At 32.9% G+C, this 12,058-nt stretch overlaps 2 protein-coding genes across 33 annotated transcripts in view; both read right to left on the bottom strand.

Annotated features, from left to right (window-relative positions):
* Positions 1-99: 99 nt before the first annotated feature.
* Positions 100-997, bottom strand: mRpS18A (mitochondrial ribosomal protein S18A). Its single transcript, XM_076121574.1, has 3 exons — positions 838-997; positions 431-727; positions 100-299 (listed from the first exon to the last, which is right to left on the bottom strand). The coding sequence occupies exons 1-3, from the start codon at positions 938-940 to the stop codon at positions 157-159; spliced, it is 543 nt and encodes a 180-aa protein (XP_075977689.1). The 5' UTR covers positions 941-997; the 3' UTR covers positions 100-156.
* Positions 998-1,469: 472 nt separating this feature from the next.
* LOC142977978 (uncharacterized) overlaps positions 1,470-12,058 on the bottom strand; it is a 31,629-nt gene continuing 21,040 nt past the window's right edge. For 2 of the 32 annotated variants that reach the window (XM_076122132.1, XM_076122133.1), the window contains 28 exons: positions 11,837-11,902; positions 11,200-11,298; positions 11,025-11,123; positions 10,828-10,926; positions 10,591-10,677; positions 10,302-10,400; positions 9,422-9,520; positions 9,171-9,269; positions 8,978-9,064; positions 8,606-8,770; positions 8,262-8,360; positions 8,077-8,175; positions 7,902-8,000; positions 7,727-7,825; positions 7,543-7,641; positions 7,359-7,457; positions 7,174-7,272; positions 6,946-7,044; positions 6,734-6,832; positions 6,302-6,388; positions 6,084-6,182; positions 5,714-5,800; positions 5,562-5,627; positions 5,309-5,383; positions 5,025-5,087; positions 3,699-3,839; positions 3,083-3,276; positions 1,470-2,649 (listed from right to left, as the gene is read on the bottom strand). In XM_076122132.1, coding sequence (XP_075978247.1) covers positions 2,560-2,649; positions 3,083-3,276; positions 3,699-3,839; positions 5,025-5,087; positions 5,309-5,383; positions 5,562-5,627; positions 5,714-5,800; positions 6,084-6,182; positions 6,302-6,388; positions 6,734-6,832; positions 6,946-7,044; positions 7,174-7,272; positions 7,359-7,457; positions 7,543-7,641; positions 7,727-7,825; positions 7,902-8,000; positions 8,077-8,175; positions 8,262-8,360; positions 8,606-8,770; positions 8,978-9,064; positions 9,171-9,269; positions 9,422-9,520; positions 10,302-10,400; positions 10,591-10,677; positions 10,828-10,926; positions 11,025-11,123; positions 11,200-11,298; positions 11,837-11,902 — 2,792 coding nt within the window. In that variant the 3' untranslated portion in view covers positions 1,470-2,559. Of the gene's footprint in view, positions 2,650-3,082; positions 3,277-3,698; positions 3,840-5,024; positions 5,088-5,308; positions 5,384-5,561; positions 5,628-5,713; positions 5,801-6,083; positions 6,183-6,301; positions 6,389-6,733; positions 6,833-6,945; positions 7,045-7,173; positions 7,273-7,358; positions 7,458-7,542; positions 7,642-7,726; positions 7,826-7,901; positions 8,001-8,076; positions 8,176-8,261; positions 8,361-8,605; positions 8,771-8,977; positions 9,065-9,170; positions 9,270-9,421; positions 9,521-10,301; positions 10,401-10,590; positions 10,678-10,827; positions 10,927-11,024; positions 11,124-11,199; positions 11,299-11,505; positions 11,629-11,836; positions 11,903-12,058 lie in introns of those variants that run through there. The other 30 variants (XM_076122158.1, XM_076122134.1, XM_076122135.1 and 27 more) reach the window with 30 other exon arrangements.

The raw sequence follows: 12,058 nt of genomic DNA, 5'->3' as shown, positions 1-12,058 counted from the left end.
AATGTTGACAAATCCAAAAATGATTTAATTTGCATTTCTGCAAATTGTTACTTGTTATGATTTACAATGTATAGAGCAAAGGTGATAAATAATACTCTATTTGAACTAATTACATGTACTTTAATATTACTTTACACAATCATATTTTTACAACTTTTAGCGCTTGAATCTGTCTACTGGTTTGGGAATTTTCCTGAGGAATATTGTGCTCTCGTCAAAGTAAGTGTTGAACTTCTTGTAATCACGACGCTTTTTAGGATCCTTTTGACAATAGCTTGGTGTTAGGTTGATCATCAGACCTGAAATATAAAAACAATATAGATAAGATGTTAAATCTATTGCAGAAACATTAATGTATTGAAAGAATGGACTTATTGTTAAGACTGCAGTTATTATGTAAGTTTTAACCAAAATAATGATAAAGGTATACCTGCTTTCTGAGCCATAGAAACTAATTTGCCCATTTTCTTCTGTTGTCGGCGACAAAGTCCTGTAATACGTCGAGGTAGCATACAGCCGTCTGACCGCACAAATTGGCTAATAATCAAAACATCTGTATGTTTTATGTCCAACCCCAGAGCACACATATAACAAGGAGACTTTTCAGATGGGCTGGTCGCCACTTCATGACCTGGAATATTCTCTGCACGAATCATTAGTTCCGTACGCGGTGAGGGCACGGTAACGCCTTCTACAACTAAGGAAGATCCTTCTGTGCGCTCGCGAACTGAAATAAATAAGAACTTCAAGTTAATGAGCGAAAATTTTTATGAATATGTTTTTGAGGTTATGTCATGACAGAAACGGATTTTTGGTAAATAAATATTGCAAACTTACTCTCTTTTAAATTTAACTGTTTAGTAGTCGCAATAGAGCGTACTGAAGTGGAGAAAATCGCATTTTTGGCGAAAGAAAACCCAGCTCTAACCAGCCCCGCCATGTTTATTTATTTTATAACCTGTCACTTGTCTAACTGTCTTGTCAGGTCAGAGCTATCAGTTATGTCAATATTACGTTTAGTTTTTGCTACTAATCGAATTAAATAGTAGAAATATATTTGTGAATAGGGCACCACTTAAAGCAATGACGTCATTTCCACTACTCATATTGAGCGCGAGTTTCAAGTATTTGTTAGAGCTTTATTGTAATATTGCTGGTTGTATTATGTACTTAAGTGAGTTATTTCTATATCAAAATAGCAATGCTTTAAAATAAATAAAGATTAAAAATATTATTAAAAATGTATACCTTTAACAGGAAGAGGTAAAAAGTAAATAAGTACAGATCTATTTTAAGATCGCAAAACATTAACTCGAATAAATAAGTACATATTTATTATGTTCGATACTGCTCATTTATGACAATAATGTACTTTTTTAAATTGTCTATCATGATAGTGTATTGGCAGCGTTTTGGGTCTTATTTGCAGTTATAAGGAAATATGTATTGTACAAATTAAACAATCGTAGTTATGGGTCGCATGTATTTATTGAACAACACATAGTGGATAATATGACATAAATTTAACATATAAAACGAATATTAATTAATTTAATCTTTAAATATAATTATAACTTGGATAGAACAAAGATTTTAAATGTAAGCAACAATGTTTAAAAGCGCCATTTAGATATACGACGTTGTAAATACATTTTATACATACATATCATATTTTTAACATCCATATATTCGTATCATAAAATAGACTGCTAAGCAGTTATATAACAAATATTTTTATCATATTTAGGCTTTGTATTATAATATTTTCCATGATATCACAACACACGTGAAACTTTAAAACTGTAATGCTATGAGTAAGGTACTATTGTAGGAACAAGGGGTTTTACTTTATATAATTTTAAAGGCTACATATGGACGGTATTAAGCCAAGCAGAAAATTCGAGTGTGTATGCGAAAATGCATTTCAAATGCAAAATATAAAAAATCAGCTTATACTTAGTAACTTATATTTATCTTACCAAGAAACGCCTACACATGAGATTGCAATTTTGTGACTTAAAAGTAGGTAGAATATAATTTTATTTGCAAATTATTAATATCATAATAAAATGCGAAGCGATACAAAAATTGACAATAAAATAGTGTAACGATATTTTAAAATATTTTTTTTCCTTGTTCTTAGCGATGCAAAAATTATAACATTTTCTGTTAGTAATCTTACTAACTAAAGTCTATACAATGTATTGTACTATTAATTAAAACAAAACTTACGAACAATGTGCATGTTTATAAACAAAATGTGATGGACTATTAAAATCATGTTTTAAGGAAAATTATCAGGATTTTGAACAATATTATCACAAATTAGTTATTTTTGTTTGTTTAGTCATCGTTGCAATGAGCTGAAGTAGCCCGATTTTTTATATATTGTGTTAAAAATATATGAAAGTATTACAATTTCTTACATAGCTTTGTTATTGTACAAATCTATAAAGATTGAATACAAATTTTAGGCCATCCAAAAATATTTATATTAATCCGGGTAATTTTCCTGAAAACGGTGAAAGATAGCGATGATTCGTAGAGCAGCGGTGGTGTTTACTTGGGGAAGGCGGTGAGGCCCTTGCTGAGGAGACCGGCCGCGCCCTGTGACGCGTCGTTAGCGGCCGACGACAGGCCCGACATGAACTACAAACAATAATAGCAATTATAATAGAAACATTACCAGGCAACACATTACATTATAATTTATCTCCCAAATAAATTTATATATTTTAGTTATTATAACCTAAGTAAATAAAACAGTTTTTTTTTCAAAATCAGAAACTAAAAAGGCGGTAGATTAGACGAACTTTGGAAACCTTTCACAAATGGAAACATCAAACTTGACACATTTTTCTCTCATTTCTCAGGACTCTCCAATGCAGTCAAGCTAAAAAAAAATGATTTATTTCTCAGGTTCCAAAATCTGCATTTGGCCACGTGGTGGACTCAAGACCCTTGCCCGGCAGTAGGTCATTAATGGGTTTAAAAAAATCTCAGGGTTCCAAATGAATTGTTGCATTGACGGTATCTTCACCACAGGCGACTATCAAGATAAAAAGTTAATAAAATATCATACATGATCCCTCTTCTCATTGAGATACTTGTCGGCGTCCTTGAGCTTGGCGTCGACGACGTGTCCCGCGTTCTTGATGCCCTCGTCGGCCGCGCTCTCCACTCGCTTGAGCGTGTTGTCCACTGTGCTGTTGATGGCGCTGCTCGCGTCTGATGCCGCCTTCTCCGCCGCCTTCTTTGATTCCTCTACTGCTGCGTCTGGAGACGAATGAAATAGAACATTACTTTGGGATTTAGGATAGACCACGTTTCTTAAGTTTATAAAGTCCTCTGTCTTTTTATTTTTGTATCCTTGAACTAGGTATAGATAGGGTGGGAAAAATTTAAAAGAATGAAAAGGGGCTTGATCATTTTTGGTCTAGAATATTGTCATAGTATTTACCAAAAGCCATTTACCCAAAAAAGAAATACCGCTGCTTTTGATAGTTACTATTAATCGACTTTGAAAATCAGGTAGGTAGGTAGGTACCTACCTACCTAAGCAAAATAAGAAAAGTTAGGTATAAGTTTGTAAATATATCAAATGATGTAAACTTAAGATAATTAATTTATCAAATTTGCCCAGGTTTCTAGTTTACAAAACATTCATCAAAAGTCATAAGGTACAACTAGATACTGACTAGCAACTCTCTTGGCCTCGTCCTGCGCGGCCTCTGCGGCAAGCCTGGCCTTCTCCTTGGCGTCCTCCGCGGCCTTTACGGCCTGGGCCTTCGCGTCCTCCGCCGCCTTCTTAGTGGCGTCCACCGTCGTGTTGATGGTATCTGATGAATAAACATATCTGTGAGATATTTGACATGAAATAGGACAAAGATTGGTGTTATTATGACACTATTGTTGATAAAAAAGATCGCATTTTAATTATGAGTAAAATAGTAAGATTTTTAATCAAACACTGAACACAAACCCTATAATGAGTACCCAATAGTAATCTTTAGGTTTAAAAAAATACCTTCTTAATTTTGAGTAGGTAAGTAATTTTTAGGTAGGTAATTTTAGAGAAAATGGCTACATTAGGCATTTTATTCATTGTTATTTAGCGTGACTTATGCGATCTTTAACTTGAGTTGATTGGGGTTTTAAGACACTCTGAAGCGTTCAAACAAACGTAACCTTTTGTCGAGGAAATAACTATAGAAAACATTTGACCTCATATTCAATTTTAGGATCAATTCTTCCATCATCAGGTCAATAAAAGTATTTACTTAACTTGGAATCTTTTATAGAAAATCTATTTACCCATAGAAAAATTGCCAAAACCTCAAAAATGCTCCTCATATAAAGTTATCTGACTATAGAATAACAGTCTCTTAGCGTAATTGCTTTTAACATATAAACTACGCGTATCTATTAGAATAAAAGAGTAGAGTAATTAACAAGCGTAGACGTGACGCATCATAGAGAAACCTTCGGATTGATGATGTCATTCCATAGACAATGCAACAAGACTTTGTACAAGTCCGCTTATCCTGAGAATTTTTTCCTCTAACAAAAGGTTTTTATTAAAGCAATTGATTGAATGAGTGATTGATAATAATTTTATTATGACGTTAATTCGCTATCACTCCACGCGAGCTTAGGCAGTTATATTATACAGGGTGACTAATTAATCGACAAATGAATTAAAATGTAATATTCTAAAAGGAATTTCTATCGATTGGTATTAAAATTTCTATTGCGATGGTTGCAATGCTGCTCTACTTATAATATTGTTAAAAGATGAATGCTGTTCAATGTGCCAAACTTGGTGACACAAAAATGTTAGTTACTAAATTGTAAAACAACGTTTAAAACTATAGACAGTCAAAGACGTTTATGAATTTAAATATCTTATATGTATTATTTAACGAAATATATTTCCCAAATTAAATAATAACGTCTTTGTTCGTTAATCAAGTCACCCTGCATATAATTAAAAGTAAGCTAAACACGCTATCGACATGAACTACCAGTCGTTTCGTCGATCACGTTTGATGAATCTTGCGTCGTATCGAAGTTTGTTTGGAAAACATCTAAAAGAATGAACACTGTTATAATTTTCTCAAATAGCTTTTCGCAAGTATATTTTTCTATCACTAGTATAAGGGAGAGTATCTGTAAGGCCATAGATTATAGTGATTTCATTAGGCTAAAAAATATACGATATAAATTAGATTCTTAAATCTATTTATTACCATCACCCACACACCACTATCATCTAAATTAAGCGGAAGAATAATTAGTTATTAGTTACCTTCATTGTCTATGCATTCAGTCTTATCCTCTGCACCAGTCTCAGTCTCACTAAATAGAGTATTTGCTACTGTGTCTACGGAAAAGTTAGCGAAATAAGGTTAAAAACAGAAAAAAAGAAAATTAATAAAAGTATAAAGAAAAGCCCAAAGCATGCAAGAATATTCTAGAAATATTAAACACACATGAAAACGGGGGTAAGTATAAAACAGCAGTATTTTTATTAAGTTTTTATTTTCACAAATTCATTATACCTTTAGCTCCTCCAACGAAAGCCACGCTTTTATCTACGACCGAACTGGCGACATTTTTGGTCGTATCTACAAAAATTCCAAATACGTTCCATTATACGTTGTTTAAAGCGACATGGACGCCCAAAAAGCCACTCAAAGTAAAACAAATGTACCTTTAGCAGTCCCTAAGAATGATACGCTCTTATCCATGGCGCCCGCTGCTACATTCTTTGTCGTATCTACTGTGCTTGCCAATGTATCTACGAGGTGAAATAACAAAATATAAAGCAGCTTTCAATAAAGAAAATAAAATAAATAATGTTAAGCTATGCTCGGTGCGGTCATTCGACAGATCGGAGGACGCTTAGTGGTATTTGACCTGAGCGTCGTGTTTAAGAGGACACGTTTAAAGTCGGTACCGGTTGTTGTCAATTAAGAACAGTCGTTAAGCTAAGTCAAAGGCCTTACGGGCTTGAGCTTTTGACACTAGGTTGATGTCTAACTGGCACTAACCATAAGATAAAATAAAAAAAAGCAGAATACCTTTGGCGCTTCCTACGAAAGCTGAGCCTTTATCAACGGCGGAAGACGCGACATTCTTCGTGACATCTACAGTACTACTAACTGTGTTTGCGAGCGTGTCTACAAATTAAAATGAAATATAAATAAAATAATGAAGTCAAAAAAACTCAAACTTGAAAAGTAATGCGACTAAATTGAAAATGAACAAAATTAAAAGGCGGGATTTGTGAAAGAACTACCTTTTGCGCTAGCAGCATAAGATACGCCCGTATCTACGGCCGAAGCAGCTGCGTTTTTCGTTGCATCGTATGTGTGTGCTACTGTGTCTACAAAATGTGCAATTAAATTTAGTCGACGCAGAAAATAATCGTGAGTGCGCTTGCCAAATCTGATATCGTTAAGTGCATTTAAAGAATTCTTGAGAATGATATATAAATATCTTTTGAAGAAATGTAAAAAAAAAACAAACAAAATATACGTAACAAAAAATAATATGTTTTGCTGTATGTGTTTAATTATTTTTATACTTGGACATGCTTTTTTACGTCTTTACAGTTTTTACGTCGTTCTAAAACGTTTATAAATTCACATATTAAGTACTATAATAATATATCAGTTTTGTCAAGAGCCCCGACAAGATGTAATTTCAGTATTTTTTTTTCTTTTTTTACCTTTGGCTGATCCTATTAGTGATGTGCTCTTGTCAACTGCGGAGGCGGCTACATTTTTAGTAGTATCTACTGTGCTTTGTACCGTACTTGTTACCGTATCTACAATTTAATAAACAAAAATGCTTGTAAAACTACATTAACAGAAATAAAAAAATCTGTTGGCAATTCTACATTAATTTTTAATGAGATTAAAAAGAATATTGTTGTGTTACCTTTAGCTGAATTGAATAGGGATGTGCCTTTATCGGTAGCTGAGGCCGCGACATTTTTAGTCGTATCTACAGTGCTTTGAACTGTGTTTGCTACTGTGTCTACAAATAAAAAATAAAAATAAAGATCCAAAATAACAAAAAAGACAGCAAAAAAAAAATTAATGAAGTCTTAAACCACACAAACAAAACTTAAAAATAACTATATGAAAATAAATATAAGATGGAAACCTTTAGCACTGCCTATTAGTGTTGTGCCTTTATCGACAGCGGCTGCTGCAACATTTTTAGTGGTATCTACTGTCGCGTGAATTGTGTTTGCTACCGTGTCTAAACAAAATGCTGGGACATTAGCACAAATGATACACACAATGGAAAATAAAATATTTAATCATGATATTTGAGTTTTTAACTACCTTTAGCTGAACCAACTAGTGCTGTGCCTTTATCGACAGCGGCTGCTGCTACATTTTTAGTGGTATCTACTGTCGCGTGAACTGTGTTTGAGACTGTTTCTATATGAAAGAAATGGCCGACGTTAGCACAAATGATACATACAGCAACAAAAATAAATAATTGTTAAGTGATGTGCAAAACTACCTTTAGCTGAACCAACTAGTGCTGTGCCTTTATCGACAGCGGCAGCTGCTACATTTTTAGTGGTATCTACTGTCGCATGAACTGTGTTTGAGACTGTTTCTATATGAAAGAAATGACGGACGTTAGCACAAATGAAACATAGAGCAACAAAAATAAATAATTGTAAAGTGATGTGCAAAACTACCTTTAGCAGTGCCAACTAGTGCTGAGCCTTTATCGACAGCGGCGGCTGCTACATTTTTAGTGGTATCTACTGTCGCATGTACTGTGTTTGCTACCGTGTCTAAACAAAATGATGGGACATTAGCACAAATGAAATAAAAGCCGACAAATAATTTAAAAGTGATGTGCAAAACTACCTTTAGCTGTGCCAACTAGTGCTGTGCCTTTATCGACAGCGGCGGCTGCTACATTTTTGGTGGTATCTACTGTCGCATGTACTGTGTTTGCTACCGTGTCTAAACAAAATGATGGGACATTAGCACAAATGAAATAAAAGCCGACAAATAATTTAAAAGTGATGTGCAAAACTACCTTTAGCTGTGCCAACTAGTGTTGTGCCTTTATCGACAGCGGCGGCTGCTACATTTTTAGTGGTATCTACTGTCGCATGAACTGTGTTTGCTACCGTATCTAAATAAATGAATATATGTTATAAAAAATTGTAAAACATTATGTAAAAATACGAAAATAAAATGATTTAAAGCTGTGAAAGCTACCTTTAGCTGTGCCAATGAAAGTAGTGGTTTTGTCAACGGCTGCGGCGGCAACGTTCTTAGTTACATCAACTGTATTCTGAACTGTGCTTGTTACCGTATCTATTATGAACATAATGATATTTAGTCACAACAAATATCTATCAATTAGTTGTCTTTTTATATGAAATGAATTCTCTGCTTAATTTCACTACTAATGGATAACTCTTAGATAACTTATCCGATAGATAGCGACTGCTATTTTAAAACAATTGTCAAAATTTCAACAGGTAAGCTAACCGGCAGTTACTCAGTAGTCGTGAAATCGGAGTTTAATTTTTTCATAAAAAAATGTGTTGTTTTTCTACCTTTAGCGCTACCGACTAGAGTTGTAGTTTTATCGACGGCGGCCGCGGCTACATTCTTAGTCGTGTCAACTGTTGTTCCAACTAGTGTTGTGCCTTTATCGACTGCAGCTGCGGCCACAGTCTTAGTGGTATCTACTGTCGATTGGACTGTGTTTGCTACGGTATCTAATGGCGAAAATAATGATAAAATAAAATATATGAAGTGAAATATTTATTTGCGTGACCAACTCCCAAAGTCGAAAATAAGATTTATTATATCATAATGAAGTCTATTAATTACTATAGCTTTAAAATTTACATATGCTTATTATTAAAAAAAATACTTTGTATGAAGTAAAATAATGTAGTTTATGATATTTATGTTTAATCTACCTTTAGCAGTGCCAATAAATGTGGTTCCTTTCTCAACAGCGGCCGCTGCAGCATTTTTGGTTGTATCTACTGTGCTTGCAACCGTATCTAATTAAATAATAAGAAAAACTAAATATTTGCCATAAATTATAAGTTTAACAAAAAAATCAAGAAAATAATTACAAATAATGGATGTAATTTGAATGTAAGCTACCTTTAGCAGTGCCGTATAGTGTTGTGCCTTTATCGACTACAGCCCCCGCGACTGTTTTAGTGGTGTCTACAGTCGTATTTACTGTGTTTACAACGTTTTCTACAAAACAAATTGAATAAAAATAAATAAAATAAAAAAATAACAAATAAAAAAATACTATACGAATAATCTGATAAATAAATGAAAAAAAAAAAACAAAAATAAAAAAGTTACGTTATGGTGTACAAAATCAGTGTGACTGAATTCTCTACCTTTGGCTGTACCAATAATGGTGGTGCCTTTCTCAACGGCAGCTGCGGCCACATTTTTAGTTGTGTCTACAGTGGTACTAACTGTATTCGCTACTGTGTCTATGAAATAAAAAATAAAATATGTTTTAACAATGAGAAAAATAATGAAAACTCAAATATAGATCCTATAGATATGTTTTTCTAAGAAGAATACAGTGCTATCTACATTGTTTAAAACTATGTCATGACTAATGAAAATTCTGACTAGCATACATACAAATATACATAAAATCATGATAAAAAAACTTTACTGAATACTTTGGTGAATAAATCAACATTTTTGGCCAATTCACACATGAAAATAAATGGTCTATCAATAGTAATGCTACTAATGAAATTCAATACATTGAAAAATACGCGGGATATAAATACACGCAACTTACAACGTCTTAACCGCAAAAACCACTGTTTTCTCCGCCTCGGTTTAAAGTTGCAGTACTATTTAATAAAATAATTAATTCAATACCCTCGTAATAGACAATTCAATTAACTGATGAAGGATTTGTTAAAAGTAATCAGTAAATAAAGAAACTTTTGTGAAAGTACAATATCGGTACTATATTCCCAAATGTGGCTGAAGAATTTTATTTAAAAATATATTTTTATTAATAATTAATATATTAATACCTAGTAGGAGACTCGTACAGATTTTTTTTTATAAAGGAGATGTAGGTACTGTATTTTGCTATACATTTTCTAGTCAGAAAATGTTTTTGATTGCTAAAATATTTTCAGTACAGCATTTTTTTATAGAAGAAAAATACTGTTTTTTGTTACGAATTTCCTAGTCAGAAAATAATTTTGATTGATAGAATGAGATTATTGAGCTTAATTTATTTACCTTTAGCAGTATTGACGTATGATTTTCCCGTATCGACGGCCGATTGTGCGGCGTTTTTGGTCGTATCTACAGTACTCTGAATTGTGTTTGACACTGTATCTAAAATTTAATAACATTTATTTAGTTTATGCTCTAATTCTATTATTTAATTTATTCGTGTGTAATATAGAATGATTATTTATCAAGATCGAAACATATAAATAGTATCAACGTACTTATTTATTACTCTAGTAGGTATTGTAATTTAATTATAAAAAAATAAATGGATGTGATAAAATGAAAGGTTTACCTTTTGCAGATTCAACGTAGGACTTTCCAGTTTCAATTGTACTTTGAGCTGTTTTCTTAGTACTATCTACTGTGCTTGCTACCGTATCTATGGTTTAAAAAAATAAACGAATAAATCGATGATTTTGTATAAAAAGTAAAAAAAATCAATTTCAAAGTTAATAACAAACGAAAAACATAAAACAAAAAATTAGACTAAGAAAAAAATCGACTAAATAAAAATAAACATAAAAAATACCTTTGGCATACTCAAAATACGACATGCCCATGTCATAGGCGGAATGGGTAGCACTTCTATATGCGTCTGAGGCCATTTGATACGAACTTTGCGCTGTATCTAAAGCGTTATTGGCAACACAAAACTTTTTGTTAGTCACTGTGTCATGGCACAACGTAAAAACAAAAACACAAACTCAAAATAAAGAAAAAATATACCTTTAGCACTTTCTACGTAACTTTTTGTTGTATCTACTGCGGATTGTGCCGCATTTTTAGTACCTTCAACTGTGCTATTTACCGTATTAGCAACTGTATCTACAAATAAATCGCAAATTAAGTAAAAAATAACTAAAAAATAATTAATAAAATGTGCATGTGCTCAAAAACCTACCTTTAGCGGACGTAGCATAAGTTTTACCAGTCTCAATAGCCGATTGGGCAGCTTTTTGTGAACTATCTACAGTGCTCTGAATTGTGCTCGCTACTGTATCTACAAAAGAATTGACAAACTAAATAACATTGTTAAACATACCTACTTAACATCCTGAAATAATAAAAATCACAATGTAACGAAAATCGCGTCGTAAAACTTGGTCCGTAAAATCCGTGAGTAACGCGAAACACTGCGTATTATCTCCATTTAAAACCGTATTCGCGCAAAGAACTTAAAAATAAGTAGAATATAAAAACCCTTTACCAGTTAGCAGAAGAATAAAATCATGCATTTTTATAAATAGTTCTAACTACGAACGACAAAGTAAAGAATATAGACGTAAGTGAAGTAGTTGCCAAAAACTAATTTCGTTCCACCCACTTTGTGTAAAACCTAATGACATGACAAGGTTTGTTTACCTTTCCTTTGAACGACGAAGTCAACGGCTCAATAGATGTAGGTCTTTGTACTGCTAAATATGTGAGATACTTATACTTTAGGTATAGTGTAAAAAAGCGTTATTTAGAGCAAAGAGTTTTGTGCAAATAGATTTTTGTATTAGAGTAGGGTCATTTTTTAAAAAGATTTTTCTTACCTTTGGCTGTGTTGACCGCAGATTCCGCTGCCTTCTTTGTGTTATCTACTGTGGTAGCAACTGTGTCTATGGATTGGGATAGCAAAAAAATAAACTTTAGCAAAATCTACTGGTGATTGCCTTAAAATAAATACAAAGAAAAATGTGCTAAAAATAGTCTACAAAAAATCTATGCAATAATAGTAAGACTATAAAAAAATATTAGCAAATACCTGTCCTCGG

Source organism: Anticarsia gemmatalis, chromosome 13 (assembly GCF_050436995.1).
Source record: "Anticarsia gemmatalis isolate Benzon Research Colony breed Stoneville strain chromosome 13, ilAntGemm2 primary, whole genome shotgun sequence".
Lineage (NCBI taxonomy): Eukaryota > Metazoa > Arthropoda > Insecta > Lepidoptera > Erebidae > Anticarsia > Anticarsia gemmatalis.
Note: the sequence above shows the minus strand (reverse complement) of the source record. Positions and strands in the feature narration are given on the sequence as shown.

Coding starts and splice junctions, on each gene's coding strand:
- mRpS18A (XM_076121574.1), bottom strand. CDS start 940: ATGGCGGGGCTGGTTAGAGCTGGGTTTTCTTTCGCCAAAAATGCGATT. Junction 728..837: donor ACAGTTAAATTTAAAAGAGA/GTAAGTTTGCAA, acceptor TATTTATTTCAG/TTCGCGAGCGCACAGAAGGA. Junction 300..430: donor TTCTATGGCTCAGAAAGCAG/GTATACCTTTAT, acceptor TTTATATTTCAG/GTCTGATGATCAACCTAACA.